Raw genomic sequence first — 17,729 nt, forward strand, 5'->3', positions numbered from 1 at the left:
TTGAAAGATCAGGATTAATTTATTTCGGCTTTGTCACCCCTTCCAGCTCCAAGGCTCCCTTCCTCCAGTCCAGGTGCCCTGCCATGGGGAAGAAAAAGGTGTTAGAGTTTTTATTCACTTACTCACTTACTTACAATTTATCTGCTTTTTGTTTTCTTTTCTTTTTTTTTTTTCCGGAGCTGGGGACCAAACCCAGGGCCTTGCGCTTGCTAGGCAAGCGCTCTACCACTGAGCTAAATCCCCAACCCCTTATCTGCTTTTTTGATACAGGGTTTCCCTGTGTAACCCTGGCTATCCTGGACCTCATTCTGTAGAGCAGGCTGGCCTTGAACTCATAGAGATCCACCTGCCTCTGCCTCCTGAGTGCTGGGATTAAGTGAGTGTGCCACCATCACTCTGATTATTTATAAAAGTAGTTTATTTTTAGTGTGTGTGTGCGTGTGTCTGTGTGTCTGTGTGTGTGCGCGTGCACGCGCACATGAGTGTAATGCCTGAGGAGGCCAGAAGAGGGCGATGGACTCCCTTGGAGTTGGGGATGCAGGCAATTGTGAGCCAGCTAACTCTGCCCTGGGCAAGAACAGGGCCCACTCTTAACTGTTGAATTCTCGGGGCTGGGGATTTAGCTCAGTGGTAGAGCGCTTACCTAGCAAGCACAAGGCCCTGGGTTCAGTCCTCAGCTCCGAAAAAAAAAAAAAAAAAAAAAAAGACAACAACAACAAAAAAAAACTGTTGAATTCTCCCTCCCAAACCTTGTTTGTTGCTGTTTAAAGACAGAAGGGCAGAAAGACAGCTTAGCAGGAACCGCCTGCAGACCTGATGACTTGAGTCCATTGCCATGGTGGAAGGGGAGAATGTACCCCCAGGAGTTGTCCTCTAACCACCTGCATACACCTCGGCACATGCCACACCCCACCGCAAAGGAAATACATAAATGCAGTTGTAATTTTTTTCTTTTTAAGGTAAATCTCATGTAGCCCAGGCTGACCTGGGACTCATTATATAGCAGAGGATGACCCTGATCCTCCCGAGTGCTGTGATTACAGACACTTGTTGTTACTCAGTTTACAAAGTGCCAAGGATTGAACTCAGGACTCTGAGGCAGACAAATGCTCAACCGAGAACCAACCACTAGACTCCCTCTCCTTTATTTTGAGACAGGATCTTGAATGCCCTGATGATAACTGTCAGGTCCAGTCACATCTAGGTCAGAGAGTAGTCGGGAGGAAGCAAAGTAGACTCACCTGGCCTCTGGGTTTTGGGCAGAACCGAGGGTCTCGCAGGGCCACCTGGAGGGTGCTTTCCCTTTTCAGGAGCTTCTGTCATGGAGAGAGTCACCAGGTGGTGTTGGTTTCACTGGAGTCCCTCTGCCCACTTCCCCCAAGACCCTGAGGTCTCACAGTGACATGAAGGGCTTCACTTACTCTGTGGCCCCCTCCCTGACCTGGGGCCTGGAGGTGACTTCCCACAGAACTGATGCCATTTTGGGGAGAGGAAGTGGAGGTCGGAGTCTGGGCAGGGTGAACGGTGCCTGAAAGCAAAGGATTGGGGAATGTGTCGTGGGCCAGTGAGACAGTATAAAGGCGCGTGCTGCAAACCTCATGACCTGAGTTCCATCTCCAGGGCCCAGGAGGTGGAAGGAGAGAACTTAGTCCTGCAAGTTGTCTTCTGACCTCCACAAATATGCGGAGAAAGGAGTGTGAGTGTGCACATATGTGTACACACACACACACACACACACACACACAGACAATTAAGAATAAAAATTAAATGTAAACAAAAGGAAACAAAACCAAGCCGGGTAGTGGTGGCACACACCTTTTATCCCAGTCCTCAGGAGGCAAAGGCAAGCGGATCAGAGTTTGAGGCTAGCCTGGTCTACACAGTGAGTTCCAGGACAGGCAGGGCTACACAGAGAAACCTTGTCTCAAAACCAACCAACCAACCAACCCAAAACCCAAACCAACCCATTATAAACAAAGCTCAGACGCTTTCTTCTGTATGGAAGAAATGTCTCAGATTGGGCTGCCAAGGCACCTTAGCAGTAAAGCATATTTGTCCAGCCTGATGACCTGGGGTTAGCTCTCAGAACCCGAGGTGGAGAGAGAATCAACTCCTGAAAGTTGCCCTCTGGACTCCGTTCAGTACTGAGGGCTGCCCTCAAACCTGCCTCAAGCACATACACAGTAATAGTAAATTTTAAATGAAAAGAGATGTCACCACTGCCGGTGGTGCTGTACACTTCAAATCCCTGGAGTAGAGGCAAGGAGGATTAGGAATGCAAGGTCAGTCTTTGCTATACAGTTACTCCCAGGCAGCCATGGCTATAAAAGACCCTGTCTCAAAATACCCTCCCCACAAAAACCATTAAAGCAAAAACACCACCACCAATAACAAAAATTCCAGGGCTGGAGAGAGGCTCAGGGGTTAAGAGCAATGGTCGTTTTTTTTTTTTTTTCCAAGGACCTAGGTTCGATTCCTGGCACTCACCGTTCCGGAGGATCTGATGCACCCTTCTGGCCTGTGTGGGCACTCCACACATGTGGTGCATGACATTCGTGCAAACAAACACATTCATAAATTTAAAAAACGAACAAGCAGGCTGGGCAGTGGTAGTGCACACCTTCAATCCCAGCACTCGGGAGGCAGAGGCAGGTGGATCTCAGAGTTTGTGCCCATCCTGGTCTACAAAGTGAGTTCCAGGACAGCCAGGGCTACACAGAGAATCCCTGACTCAGAAAAAAACAACAACAGAAACCAACCAAACAACTAAAGAAGGAAAAAAAATCAGGATTGGGAAAAACTGAGACAAGAGCATCTAGAGTTCAGATCCAGCCCCTGGCTTTCTGTAGCAAGGTCCTGTCAGCCAAGCACACAGGCAAAGACTGTACACCAAGCTCCATTACAATGGCTATCACCTTGAATGCAGACCATCTCACCCAGGGCCTGTGGTGGGGATAGGTACTGCACAAACCACAGAACAGGTGGCTCAAAGGCTCACAACCTGCAGCCTGGGATCTGGTTCCCAGTTCTAAATCCATCGCCTGTGAGCTTGCACTCTTGGTGTCTCCTCTGGATGCTGGGATCCAGAGTAAGCAGTAAGTGGCACCCACCTTACTAGGCTGTCACAATAATGGCATATGTGAAGAAGCCATGGCCCCCTTTAAGAGGGAGGGAGGGGCTTTGGGCATGGTTCAGTGGCAATAGATACCTGGAGGTCACCAGAGAAGGGCAGGAGGTGCGGCTTAGTGGAGTACTTGTCTAAAATATACGAGTCTTTGGGTGCAATCTTAGAACCTCAAAATAAAGATGGGAGGGGTGTTGGAGAGATGGCTCAGTGACTTAGAGCAAGATTTAGCTCTCCATACGGCATGGCATGGCGGCTCACAATCATCTGTGTGTCCAGTTCCAGGGTATCTGCTGCCCTCTTCTGGCCTTTGTAGACACTGCACACACCTTTGTGCACATAAAATCCAACATGCATCGGGCCTACACACATACACATAAATGAAAGAGGCCAAACATGGTGGTACATGCCTTTAATCCCAGCATGCAGAAGACACAGGCAGGAGGATGTCTGTGAGTACTAAACCATCCTGGTCCACAGAGCACGTTCCAGGCGGGGATACATAGTGAGACCCTGTCTCAAAGCAAAATTAAATAATGGGGCTAGAATGATGGCTCAGGGGTTAAAAGCACTGGCTGCTCGTGCAGAGAACTGGGTTTCAGTTCCCAGCAACCACAACCACACTGTGCCTTAACAACTGTCTGTAACTCCAGTTCTAGGGGATCCAATGTCCTCTTCTGACTTCCCCGGGCACCAGACATGCACACACACAGACATAGAGGCAGACAAGACACTAAAATAAATACATCTTTGTTTGAGACTCTGTCTCTCTGTGTAGCCCTGGGTGTACTGGAACTGACTAGGTAGACCAGGTTGATCTCAAAGTCACAGAAATCTGCCTGTATCTGCCTTCCAAGTGTTGGGATCAGAGACCTGTGCCACTATACCCTGCCTAAAACTAAATAAATCTGATGACGATGACGATGACAACAATGAGAATGACAGGGTGTGTGGAGGATATAGCAATGCCAAGAACTTTGGAACTGCTCTCAAAAGTACAGTACCTTTCCGGTAAGGGGTTTGCCCAAGGCCTTCTCTTTCTTGATGTGTTTGGAGTAGGAGTGCCCAGGAATGTGTAGAGGGCAGGGGACGTCTCATGCCAGGCAGAGGGCACAGCCCTGGCCAAGGGGCACCCATGTGGCTGGAGGTGACCGGCAGGCTGTCGTCCTAGCTGTGGCCCCTCCTTGTCCTCAGGGAGCCAGCTGAGTGCCTCCTAAGGTCTCCATTTGCCTTTGGCCATGGGTCCAGATCTGTTTTTAGCCTCCCTCCCCGGGTGCTCTGGCCCCCCCTTCCTGCTGGCTCTCTCTCCTTGCAGTGGTAGAGTAATGTTCCCGGATTTCCTGAGCTGTTTGAAGACAGCTGGGTATTGATCGCAGCCAGTGTGTGCTCAGCTAGATGACCTGGACCGCTGCCTTCCCTGTAGGGGAGGGTCTCTGAAGGCCCAGGCGTGGGAAGACAATGCAAGACAGAGGCTCATTTAAGGAGTGAGCTTGTGGGAGCTGGGCTGAGGAATGCTGTCCATCCCAAGACTCAGGAGGCTGAGGCAGGAGGATGGAACGTTTAAGCCAGCCTGGATGTCATACTAAGAACCTGCCTTCAAAAGAAGGGGAAAGGGGAGGAGGGAGGGAAAGGAGGGGGAGGAGGAACAGAGAGAAGGAACGGAATAGAGGAAAGAGGACTGAGGTGGGAGAGGAGAGAGAAGTGGGATGGGCATGAGGGAGAAGAGGAAGTAGAGGGGGAAGAGAAGAAAACAGGAGGGCTGGAGGGATGGCTCAGCAGTTAAGAGCACTGCTGCTCTTACGCAGGACCCAGGTTCAATTCTCAGCTCCCACATGACAGCTCACAGCCATCTGTAACTATAGCTCCAGTTCTAGGTCTGTCCTTCTCTTCTGGCCTCTGTGGGTACTACGTGTTCACGGTGCACAGAAATGCATGAAGGCCAAGCACTCGTCGACACAAAATATTTTTAAAAATTAAAAATTTTGGGGTTGGGGATTTAGCTCAGTGGTAGAGCGCTTGCCTAGCAAGCGCAAGGCCCTGGGTTCGGTCCCCAGCTCCGAAAAAAAAGGAAAAAAAAATTTAAAAATTTTTAAATTTTTGTGTGTGGTGGCTTGTGCCTTTAATCCCAGCACTTGGGAGGCAGAGGCAGGGGGATCTCTGAGTTCAAGGCCAATCTGGTCTACAGAGTGAGTTCCAGGATAGTCTGGGCTACACAGAGAACCACTCCCCAAAAAAGAGAAAGTGGGAAGGGCATCTTAACCTTGTTGCTGAGTATGAGTCCATTCCTGTGACCCCCACAGCCCCGTGTGGCCACACTAGGGTGAAGTGAGACCCCAGCCACCCAACTCAGACCTCACTCACCAGTGTCAGCCAGCCTTTGTCTTGGGGTCTCTGAGGGCATGGAACTTCAGGGGGCAGTGGGGGAGCAGAAGGAGTCACCTAAAGGAGACAGAGGAGGCAGAATATGGTCTATCTTCCTCACACCTACATGTGCTTTTACTGGGGGCCAGCAGGAGGCGCTGGGCAGACTCTACAGACAACAGATTCAGGGGCTCTCCCTCAGACCAGACAGCCAGGGAAAGCCAGAGCAACCAGGCACAAAGTCAGGAATGTTAGCATCTAAGTATACTGCTCTAGACCATCCTCCCTCACAACCAGAGTCCAGGTCCCAGCCCCCCTCCCTCAGACCCAGATGTAGAGATTCTAGCCTCCTCCCTCAGATCCAGGACTCCAGTCTCAGCCCTCCTCCCTCAGACCCAGATGTAGAGATTCTAGCCTCCTCCCTCAGATCCAGGACTCCAGTCTCAGCCCTCCTCCCTCAGACTCAGATGTAGAGATTCTAGCCTCCTCCCTCAGATCCAGGACTCCAGTCTCAGCCCTCCTCCCTCAGACCCTGGGAACAGAGGAAATCTAGGTCCTGCTTGTCTCTGCTCACCGATTCCAGTTTCCATTCGGCAGCCTCCTGGTGACAGTTGTCTCCTGAGTCACCTGCAGTAGTCCTGACCTCCATTGACCTCTCCTGTGCCTGACAGATACTCACAGCCTCTCGGCCTTTGATCTCACAGCGGCAGAAGGGACAGGTCTGGCTGTCTGAGTGCTGGGGTTAAAGAAGAAAAATGTCACTCACCCTATGGTCTCCTGCGTTCCTTCTGACTTCAAATGACCCCCAACAAGGGGCATTGGGGGGATGGCAGGGGAGAGACAAGCTCTGGGATGGGAGGCAGGGAGAGGAAGGCTCGTAGCAGGTTGGGAACTGGTATTCTCTGAATCCAGAAGGGACCTACAGACCGGGGCCTAGCCTAGCAGAGCTGCTGAGGCCTTTGCTGTAGGCTCTGTGGAACTGGCCCCACACTGTACCACAGATGAAGGTATCTTAAAGTCTATTCTTTGAGGTCAAGGTCCAGTAAGGGAAGCTATTGACTCCACACAACCTGTTGCAAGGGAGAAAAGGAGCCCTTCCTAAAGTAGAAGCTCAGGGAGAAGTGGAGGGTGGACTTGGCCTGAGGTGGCTACAGAGCAGCAGGGCAGAGCTGGGGCCCTGAGTAGCCTGACCAGACCTCTGTTCTCTTTGGAACTGTGTCTCCTCACAGGCTCAATGAGGCCCCCGGGAGATCCAGATGGGGCTTTTAGGGTAGGGATGGGGAGGTGGGGGCGGGGCAGAGGGCAGATGGCAGCCCCACCTGCCAGGCAGCCAGGCAGCAGCTGCAGAGAAGATGCCCACAGGGCTCAATTCTCACGTCCTTGTCCCTCTCTGTGCAGATCTTGCACAGCTCAAAGGTGGAGTTCATGGCTTGGTAGAGCTGCAGTTGTTCCTGGGAGAAAAATGGAGAGGGGGTGGGGCTGGGAAGGATGGTTCCCCAAATCTGTGCCAACCTGCATACTTCCCCAAGTCCCAGACTGGGGCTGGGGGTTAGCACGGTGGTTAGAGGGTTCGCCTGATGCTCAGGAAGCCTTGGGTTCCAGCCCCTCATAATCTGGATGTGCTGCACAGGTCTGCAATCTTAGCATGGGCTGGGGGAGCAAAGGACATGCGGGAGGGTCCCCTTCAGTTACATAGGAACCTGGAGGCCAGCCTGGGGCTCATAAAACCTTGTCTCCAAACCAAACCCCTACCATCAAAACATAACCCTTCACGGAAAACCGACCCAGGTTGAAGGCCACTGCACCTAAGACTCTCATAGGCACCCGCATTTCTGTATCTTTCCTGGCCACAGGATCTTACTATGCATCCCAGAGGCGGGCCTTAGCCGAACCAGCAGTGGAATCACAGCCACAGGTCCCCACCAGGCCAAGCATGTCTTCAACCCTGGACCAGAGACTTGTTTTCTGGATCCCTCATCACTTGGGAGTGCTGGTGCTTTTTAGCCATTTAGTTTTACACAAGTCTCTAGTTCCTGGGGATCTGACACCCTCTTCTGGCTTCTGTGGACACTACACACAGAAGGGGCACATACATATAGGCAAATGCTCATGCACATGAAATAATTTTTTAGATAATAATTAAATCCCCAGCTCCGAAAAAAGGAACAACAAAAAAAGATAATAATTAAAATATATTTTAAAAGTTATATAAAGTTGGACAGTGGTAGCACATGACTTTAATCCCAGCACTCTGGAGGCTGAGGGAGGTGGATCTTGGTGAGTTCAGGGCTAGCCTGGTCTACAGAGCAAGCTCCAGGATAGCCAGGGCTACATGCACAAAATCTGTCTGTATGTATAATATATATATATATATATATGCATATATATCTTAAACATAGAATACGATGTACTTAGGCTAAAAAAAATTTCATGGAGTCAAATGCCTGTAATTCCTCCAGAGGCTGAGTCAGGAAGATTGGGAGCTCCAGGCTCAGCTACACAGAAAGTCCTTGTACCAATACCTCAAGGGCCAGGCATTGAGGTGCATATCTTTGATACCAGAAGCTAGGAGGTAGCAGCAGGTGGATTTTATGAGTTCGAGGCCAGCCAGGTAGACCACTAACAAATTCCAGAACAGTCAAAGCTACAAAGAGAGATCTTGTCTTGAAATAATAATAACCACCACCACCACCACCACCACCACCACCACCACCACCACCACCACCACCACCACCACCACCACCACCACCGCAGGGGAAATCCCACAAGAACTAAGGCTAAATGTTGGTAGTGCTCTGTGTACATGTGTGCCACGGTGCCATATGGAGGACGGAGGATGACTCAGTTCTCTCCTCCCATCCTGGGGGTTCTGGGAACTGAAATGATGTCATCAGGCTTGGCCGCACTGCCTATAGTCAGTACTCCTGTTACTGCCCAGCCCTTTGCAGTCTTGTCAATAAAGCTATTTCCTTATTTAAAAAACATGGGGCATGGCCCAGTGGTAGAGCCCCTGCCTAGAATCCCCCAGTGAGGGCTGGGGGCGGGGCTCAGTGGTAGAGCTCTAGTGTAGCATGTACAAGTTCCTGGGTTCCATCCTAAAAACAGAAAGAAAACATCTCGGTTCTTCTGGTGCGGGTGTCTGCTCAGACTCAGAGCGATAAACACTCTAATGCATTAGCTATTTTGATGATCTCAGACGCTCTTTTCTTTTTTCCACATCCAAGAAAAACCCTGGAGAGGAGGCTGCAGAGGCTGTAGTTCCCAGTGGAGGAACTCAGAGAGCTTCAGAGAAGCCAGGGTTGGCTCAAGTTTACATGGCTCCAAGCCAGCACCACATGCCCAGGTCTCTGGGCTGAGTAGCTGGCTAGCAGGCACGAGTGTGGAGCTCACCTGTGACACTTGGATGCACTGGTTCAGTTCTGCACGGCAGAGCTCAGTCAAGTCTGGGTTGTGGTTCTTTCCATCAGGGTAGAGGAAGCTGAGGGAAGAATAGAGTTGGCCTCTGAGGAGCTGGACTCACAAGGACCTGCCTACCTCATCTACCTGGTGTGTGTGCATGAGTACATAGGTCCATGCATGCATGCATGTGAATATGCGTGTGTAAGTGCATGCGTGTGTGCGTACACACACATGTATTAATCCTGCCACAAGCCCACATTGGGACTTCCCAGTGCAAGTGTACTCTCTAATCCCTGGGATACAACTGTCCACTTGATCATTTTAGAGAAGCTGCAATGAACTGTGGCCTCCAGTCGGAGAATCAAGAAAGATATCTAAACCTCTGTCCTTCCAGGATTCCATGTTCTTCAGAGTCAAACCTGGAAGGTTGCTATTAGGATGATTATTTTTTTTGGGGGGGGTTCTTTTTTTCGGAGCTGGGGACCGAACCCAGGGCCTTGCGCTTCCTAGGTAAGCGCTCTATCACTGAGCTAAATCCCCAGCCCCTACTAGGATGATTATTACTGCTATTTTGTAGTGTTGTCCTAGCCTGGAGCATTCTAGGCAGGTGCTCTACCACTGAGCCACGCCCCCAACTCCTCCCTGGGGGATTCTAGGCAGGGGCTCTACCACTGAGCCACGCCCCCCAGCCTCTCACTGGAGGATTCTAGGCTGAGGCTCTACCACTGAGCCACGCCCCCAGTCCCTCACTGGGGATTCTAGGCAGGGCTCTACCACTGAGCCACGCCCCCAACTCCTCCCTGGGGGATTCTAGGCAGGGGCTCTACCACTGAGCCACGCCCCCCAGCCTCTCACTGGGGGATTCCAGGCTGAGGCTCTACCACTGAGCCACGCCCCCAGCCTCTCATTGGGAGATTTTAGGCAGGGCTCTACCACTGAGCTATGCCCCACCCCCAGTATGATGGTATAATCTGTACATTTTTTCTTTTTCTCGCCGAACAAGAATCTCACAGTGTGTAGCTTAGAATGCAGATCTCAGGATCCTCCTGTATCTTGAATACTTAACACACACACACACACACACACACACACACACACACACACACACACGCTCATATCTCACTCCTGCTCAAGACCAATACACTTTCAAAACAAAGAACAAGAGACTAAACAAGTTCTAGTACAATAAATAGCCTATAGAAAGGGATGTGACGGCCATGAAGATGCCACAAGGTTGCCTGTTCCTTGAGAGTTACGGTTTTGTATGTAACGACTCAAGGCTTTTGCCATTTTATAGAACAGAAGCCCTGAGAACAATGAGAAGCAACAGGTCTGCCCATCTGTCTCTCTCCTCTCTGTCTCTATCTCACACCAGCCCTGCAGCTCATTGGCAGCGTCTTGCCTAGCTAGGAAGCATCCTCAGCTGAGCAAACCACAAAAGATCTGGGTGAGAGAGAACCCTGGAGGGCAGCCGGCCCCTCCCCTCCCCACCGCCGGCAACTTCCCTCAGGAAACCGCCGGAGGCAGCTGAGGTTACAGGTGGAAAACCGCTAGTTTGACTGTTTCCCCGCCCCTGCCCTGCCAATCGAGACCCTAGAGCAGGATATGGCCACTAGAAGCACAGGGTTTGAAGCCCAGTCTGAGGAAGGAATCCTGCACTTTGTAGCCCGCAGCGTTGGCTGCAGACATTCCCCAGCCATGAGATCCCTGCCGCCCCCTGCTGGGAGCTTGTGGCATTGCAGCTTGGTGCTGGCTGTGTCTACGCTGCGGTACCTTAAGCCAAATAAATGCACGAAGCGTGCTAAATCTCTCCAAGTGGATTTTGCTGACACCCTTTTCCTATCAGGCTGGGGACTCACATGCCGTCCTTTTGTCCTTTCAGGAGCACCTGGAGCAGAGGCTTGTTGAGAGGAATGGTCTGTAGGATGCTTCCATTGGAGCTCACGTACCCAATGGCCCACTGCCCTAGGCGGGTACAGCTGGGCCGGAAGATATAGCTGTGGAAAGACAGATGTGGATGGACAGTGATCGCTGCTGTCCCTTGTTGGGACACCTGGGTGTCTCCGTCCTCATTCTCATCTTCTCAGACTTTTTGGAAGGGGGAGCCTTGCTCCTCATTCACAGTTGCCGACTGAAAGGGTGGGTATATGGCTAGAGCTTTAGATAACAGTGCTCACCATAGGGATGGGTCACATCTGAGAACAAGGCCGACACAGGAAGAAACAGAAGCAAGTTACACTCAAACACTGACCCTCCGATGAAAGGGCTTGAAAGCTTGGATCTGGGCCCAAATCCCACACTCTGGTTCTTTATTTCCATTTTAAAATTTCCCCTTCCTTCCCCCTATACAGCTGAGTGAAGGCTAGCCTGAGCTACGAGATACCTATAGCGACCCATCTAGACAAGGATGCTGCCACTGAACAGCATGTCTGATATGAGATAGACAGAGATACGGACAGAGATAGAGACAGGCAGACTGAGAGAGACCCCCCCTTTGTCTTCTCCTTCCCTCCCCCAGCCTGAAGAGAATGGGGTCTCTAGAGGGTAGCTGCTAGGGCTGGAGAGATGGCTCAGTGGTTAAGAGCAATGACTGCTCTTCCAGAGGTCCTAAGTTCGAATCCCAGCAACCACATGGTGGCTCACAACCATCTGTACTGGGATCTGATACTCTCTTCTGGTAAGTCTGAAGACAGCTACAGCGTACTCATATACATGAAATAAAAAAGGCGAGAGTAGCTGCTATATTATCCTTGTCTTCCAGAGGCGGGAAGGCTTAACCTGTGGACGCTCAGCGTATCCTTAGCCTAAGGAGAGCTCTTTAATCCCAGCCCTTGGGAGGCAGGCAGATCTCTGAGTTAGAGCCCAGCCTGGTCTACAGAGCGAGTTCCAGGACAGCCAGGGCTACACTGAGAAACCCTGTCCCCAAACAGGGCAGAAGCAAATAAATAGACCTTGGCAAACCCCTGAGTGCAGTGGTGACATCTGTGACCCCCAGCACTCAGGGGTGTGAGGGGAGGATGATCAGGATTTCAAGGGTCATCCTTAGCTACATGGCAAGTTTGAGGCTAGCCCAGGCTAAGTGAAGCAAGCCCTGTCTCAAAACCAAAACCGTTTAACAGGTTTACAGCATAGCCTCTAACTTGTCAAGATGGGGCCATATCTCAGGTAGGGCCTTCAGAACTCCTTGGTCGAGTTTCTTTAGTTGTTGGGCTGTGGGATGACCCTGGAGGCTCCAGAAGAGGAGGCGGGGTACTGGGCATCACAGCTCAGAGTATTTTTTTTTTTTTTTTGTGACAATGACTCAGGTAGCCCAGGCTGGCCTTGAACTTTTCATCTTCCTGCCTCCATATCCCAAGTGCTGGAATTATAGGAAAACATCATCAGCCTCCAGGTGTAGAGCTCCTGACCTCTGGGTTCCCAGGAACCTCAATTCTTGGCCTCTCAGAAGTTGAGGGATCCCTCCACCTCCACACCCTCCCCACCCCCCAAACACTCCCCTTCCACCTCCCGCCACTAGCCGGGACTAGACTACCTGATTCATGGAGCCCTGCTTAGCTCACCTGCCCGGTTTGTCCCTGTAGGCCTGCAGACGTGTTTGGACCTCATCGTAGGTGAGGAAGGCCATGTAGCCAGGATGGTTGACAGCCAGGAGTTGCCAATTCTTCAGTAAAGTGGGCCACGGCTGGGAGGGACAGAGATGATCACTAAGGGATCAAGGAAGTAGCCTATGCCCTAGGACCTACAAGGTTCAAGAATCCACCACCCTACTCTCATCCATGGTGGCCCTGAACACTGTCTAAACACACCGGAAACCATATACCCTTTCTTCCCCAAGACTCAGTGGTCCAGACCCGGCCTTCCTTAGAGCCAGTGTGCCCAGTCTCTATCTCCTCCCTCAGACCCAGGGTTCTAGGTCTAGTGCTCAGCCTTGACCTTCCCTGACCTGGAAGAGCCTGGTGAAGATGTCGAACTCAAAGACAGACACGTGGCCGCTACAGGTGAGGTCCAAGGTGGACCGCAAGGCCTGCATGATGGGGCCTGGTTCCACAGGGTGGCAGGAGCACAGGAGGGACTGGAACTCAGCCCAGGGAAGGACACACCTGGATGAGAAGGGGCGTGGTTAAAGCTAGGGATAACAGGATAACAGGAAGCCCCAGGAAGCAGCAGCTCTCATCCCCACTTCCGGTCCTTGGGCAGGGCAGTTAAGGGAGTTGGAGACCACCTTCCCTTGGTGAAGGTTCACTCACCGAACTCCACAATTCTCCCTCCAGAAGGTGTTGGCAGAGCCCTTGGTGATCTGGTACAGGTGCCCACAGTACTTGCCCTCAGGGAAGAGTGCGCTCAACTCCGCATGCATGTGACTGAAGATGAGAGCCAGCTTGGCCAGTTGTCGCCTGCAGAAAAAAGCTATGAGCATCACAGCGGATGCAGGGAGAGTCCCTACAGGTGCAAGGCCTCCAGATTTCCTCTACTGAATCAATGCAACAAAACAGCCCATCTCAGTTCGGAGGCCTCTCTTCTCTGCACCTCCGTTTCCTCATCGATGAAGGAACTGTGGAAGCTAAGATTCAAGCACAGCACAGGCCCATAGCCCGCTATGGCTGGAGAAGTTTCGCCTACTGATATGACGGGAAATAACCATCTGCCATTGGCGGTCAGCGAATGCCCAGAACTGCTTTCCACACGAGTGAGTGTGTTGGCTGCCCTGAGTTTGAGATCAGGATGTAGAAGGCAATAACGGGTTTTCGGACACTTAACAGCTATGAAAGTATTGGAAAATCATTAATGAATGTTTTCCCCAAGTCTCCTCAGTTTCTCACCTGTGAAGTGGAAATAAATATGGGAGTTTAGCTCCTGAATCACTCAACAATAATGAGGGCCTTGACCACACCTTATGAGCATAGAGAGAACACAGCTCAGGGCAGGGTTCAGTAGTAAAGTCCTTGCCTAGAATCCTATACTGAAGGACTGGGGGTGTGGCCCAGTGGTAGAGCCCCTGCCTAGAATCCCCCAGTGAGGGGCTGGGGGTGTGGCTCAGTGGTAGAGCCCCTGCCTAGAATCCCCCAGTGAGGGGTTGGGGGCGTGGCTCAGTGGTAGAGCCCCTTCCTAGAATCCCCCAGTGAGGGGCTGGGAGTGTGGCTCAGTGGTAGAGCCCCTGCCTAGAATCCCCCAGTAAGGGGCTAGGGGCGTGGCCCAGTGGTGGAGCCCCTGCCTAGAATCCCCCAGTGAGGAGTTGGGGGCGTGGCTCAGTGGTAGAGCCCCTGCCTACCATGCTCAGGGTCCCGGGTTCCATCCCGAGCATTTTCAAAATCAAAAGAAACCTGCATAGCATATTGGGTTAGCAGTTGGTTCATGCTGATTTTATTATATTTCTCATTTATACTAATAGCTTCCATGGCCAGGTCTGTAGGGCTTGTGACAGTTTCTTAGCAACCTCACTTCCCAGAATGCAGAGCTGTATAGCTCAATGGGTTTGCCATCAGCAACTCTGGCTGGTTCAGACTACAAGGTCTCTCTCTCTCTCTCTCTCTCTCTCTCTCTCTCTCTCTCTCTCTCTCTCTCTCTCTCCCTCTCTCTCTCTCTCTCTCCAGGATCAAACTCATTCTGGCCTCAAACTAACAGAAATCTGCCTGCCTCTGCCTCCTGAGTACTGAGGTCAAAGGGCTCTGGCACCACAATCAGCCTAGAGTAACAAACTGGTATTTTGTTTGTTTGGTTTTGGGAGACAGGGTTTCTCTCGTAGCTCTGACTGTCGCAGAGAACTCAGAGATCCACCTGCCCACTGCCTGTACCTCCTGGGTGCCAGGACTAAAGGCATGCGCCACCACTTGGCCTGTTTTTTTTTTTTTAAAGATTCCCTTTTGTTTTTAATTTTGTGTGTGTATGTATGCATGCATGTGCATATGTGTGTGTGTGTATAGATATGTGCACATGAGTGTGGGTTCCTGAGGAGGTCAGAAGAGGGGTCAGTTCCTTGGAGCTGGAGTTACAGATGATTGTGAGCCACCCATCCTCTGCGCTGGGAACTTTGGTCCTCGCTAGAACAGTACGCACTCTACCTCTAAGCCAGTAGTTCTCAATCTTCCTAACGCTGAGACCCTTTAATACAGTTCTGCATGTTCTGGTGACCCCCCAACCATAAAAATATTTTCCTTGCTACCTCATAACTGTTTGTTCCTGTTTTGAGTCCTGATGCTAATGTCTGTGTTTTCTGATGGTCTTAGGGAACCCTGTGGAAAGGTGGTTGGATTGCCAGGTTGAGAACCGCTGCCCAAAGCCATCTCTCCAGCAGGTGCTTTGGTTGTGGAATAAACACCAGACTGCAACAAGGCAGGCTGAAAGAAAGCAAGAAAAATCGTAAAAATTGTGGCTAGAGTTGGTTGGGCTGTTAAAAACACTGGCAACCTGTCTTCTGACCCTGATCTGTGTCCTCACACACAGAGTGAAAGCTAATTCCGTGTAGCTGAGCAGTGGTGATGCATATGCCTTTAATGCCAGCACTCGAGAGGCAGAGGCAGGTGGATCTATGTGAGTTCTGGGCCAGCCTGGTCTACAGAGAGAACTCCAGGACAACCAAGGCTACACAGAGAAACCCCAACTACAAACAACCAACCAATCAGCCAACGAAACAGAAGAACGAGTTTATTACTCTGGGCTGATTGTGGTGGCTGAGCCCTTTGACCCCAGCACTCAGGAGGCAGAGGGAGGTGGATCTCTGTGAGTTTGAGGCCAGCCTGGTCTACATAGTGAGTTTAAAGACCAGCTGGAACTACACAAGAAAGAAAGAAAGGAAGGAAGAAGAAGAAGAGATTTGCATTTTCTTTATATATAGTCATGTACACATATACATATACACACACATATACAAATGTATATACACATACATACACACACATATAGTATACATATAGTATTTATAGTTTGTTATATTTCATCATAAGCCAGGCAAGCCACGACTAAGGCTAGGGAGTCAGGTTCAAATCACCAGTTTAGACCTTGCTCTGGGGTCCAGATCCAGTTCGCCTGTGCAGCTGTCCCTCAGAGAGGGCAGGCAAGTACAAGGTCCTTGGAACTGAAGTCCTTGACAGAACCCAGGCAGGTGGGGATGGGGGTAGGGGCGGGAGCTGGCCTGTTTCTCAGGCTGGACAGGTGGGTCCACTTATCCTGCCTCCCCAACAGGAAGTCTGCGCTCCCTACATTCACAAGGCCGTGTGTGTCTAAGGCCTCTAGGGGAGAGACATGCCTGGACCCCAGATGCAAGTTGATCCACAAAAGGAAGAAAGGGGGTCTGGTGGCAGGGGTGCTTAACGTAGGAGAAAATGGGGAAGAGGGTTCGACCTGTACCCTTAGGTCTGATGGAAGAAAGGTCTTGACTCTTGGGTCTGATTGAGGAGGGTTGGAGCCTGGACCCCTAGGTCTGAGGGAGGAGGCTGGAGCCTGGACTCCCGGGTCTGAGGGAACAGGTGGCACACTCCGGAAATCACTAGTTTGTGACTTGTCTCCGAGGTAGGTTAGCACTCACCTGAATCTGGAGCCCTCCGGGAAAACATCCTGGTTCGCGTCCTTTTTGCCGCGGTGTGGCAGGAGCTCAGCCACCTGCCTGCCTTTGGCCTCCAGGTTGGTCAGGTAGATAACCAGAAAATCACCGGCGCCTCCGGGACCCTCGGGGTCTCCCCTGGTCTTATCGCTCCGGGCTTTTGCCACCTCTCGAAGTAGCTGTGCGGTGCGGGGTAGCAGGTCCCGTAGCGACGGGGGCCCCACGAACAGCCTGAGATCCCTGCATTGCTCTTCCAGGCGCTGGAGCAACTTTACCGCCCGGCCAAGCGCGCGTGGCTCTCCCCACTGCCACCCTTGCGGGGCTGTAGCCGCAGCCATGGGTCGCTCGGGTGGCCTGGGACTGGGACGGAGGGGTGTGGCGGGGAAAGGCTCCAGGTTGGGCGGGACCAAAGGGGAGCAAGAGGGCGGGGTCTGGAGGACCGGGAGGGGACTGCAGGTGGCTGCAACCCTAAATGGGCCAGGCTAGAGAGCCTGAGGGGAGAGGGCTGAAGCTGGACCCCTGGGTCTGAGGAAAGAGGTGGCTGGTAGAGGTGAGGACGCTGGGTGCTCGGTTCTCCACACTCTGCAGGGAGGAGCAAGGCACTCCTTCCTGAATTGTGGCTGAAGATGCCAGTCTTTGCTTATAGGGTGGTCAGAGAGCTGAGTCTCCTAAGAACAGAAAGTCAAGTAGTTACTCTGTCCCCGAGGGAAGCTCTGGCTCCCGTGGCAGGTAAGGGAAATTAAGTTGCAGTTTAAGTACCCAGATTTTCAAAAGAGGTGAAAGGGGTGTGGCGGAAAGTGAAGTTCAGGAATGCACAGGACTGCAGGAAGTGGCTGCCGGGCAGGTTTGCACCCCAACCTGCCAGACCTGTAGGGTCGGCCCCGACGTGCTTCAGGCAGCCACCAGAGGGCGCCGTGAACACAGTTCTCTCTGTCCCAGGGCACTCAGGGCACCCAGTAAGCCAGTCACCGCCCCAGCTAGACCGGGTACTGACTCCTCCTCAGTCTGCCTGCTTGCTCTCTCCCTCTCTCGCTCTCTCTCTCCTTTTCACCCTCTTCCCCCTCCTCCTCCCCTCCTCTTCCCTTTTCTCCCTCTCTTCCCCCCTCTCTTCCTCTTCCCTCTCCCCATCTCCCTCCCCCCTCCCTCCCTCTCCCTCACTGCTTGGCAAAAACTCCAGATCCAGGGGATCTGAAGCCTCTATCCACTGAAGGCACCCTGGGTAAGCACATGAGCGCGCGCGCACACACACACACACACACACACACACACACACACACACCACACAGACACATGCACACACACACACAC

At 51.9% G+C, this 17,729-nt stretch overlaps 1 protein-coding gene across 2 annotated transcripts; it reads right to left on the bottom strand.

The window, feature by feature from the left end:
- Cblc (Cbl proto-oncogene C) lies at positions 1–17,199 on the bottom strand. Of its 2 annotated transcripts, NM_001034920.2 has the most exon segments (12): positions 1–78; positions 1,242–1,316; positions 1,422–1,528; positions 5,486–5,563; positions 6,060–6,221; positions 6,805–6,936; positions 8,876–8,963; positions 10,744–10,881; positions 12,445–12,566; positions 12,828–12,984; positions 13,132–13,278; positions 16,407–16,781. In NM_001034920.2, coding segments are annotated over 11 exon segments (1,494 nt in total). In that variant the 5' UTR covers positions 16,760–16,781; the 3' UTR covers positions 1–78; positions 1,242–1,306.
- Positions 17,200–17,729: the final 530 nt, after the last annotated feature.

This window comes from Rattus norvegicus, chromosome 1 (genome assembly GCF_021556685.1).
Source record: "Rattus norvegicus strain SHRSP/BbbUtx chromosome 1, alternate assembly SHRSP_T2T, whole genome shotgun sequence".
Taxonomy (NCBI): domain Eukaryota; kingdom Metazoa; phylum Chordata; class Mammalia; order Rodentia; family Muridae; genus Rattus; species Rattus norvegicus.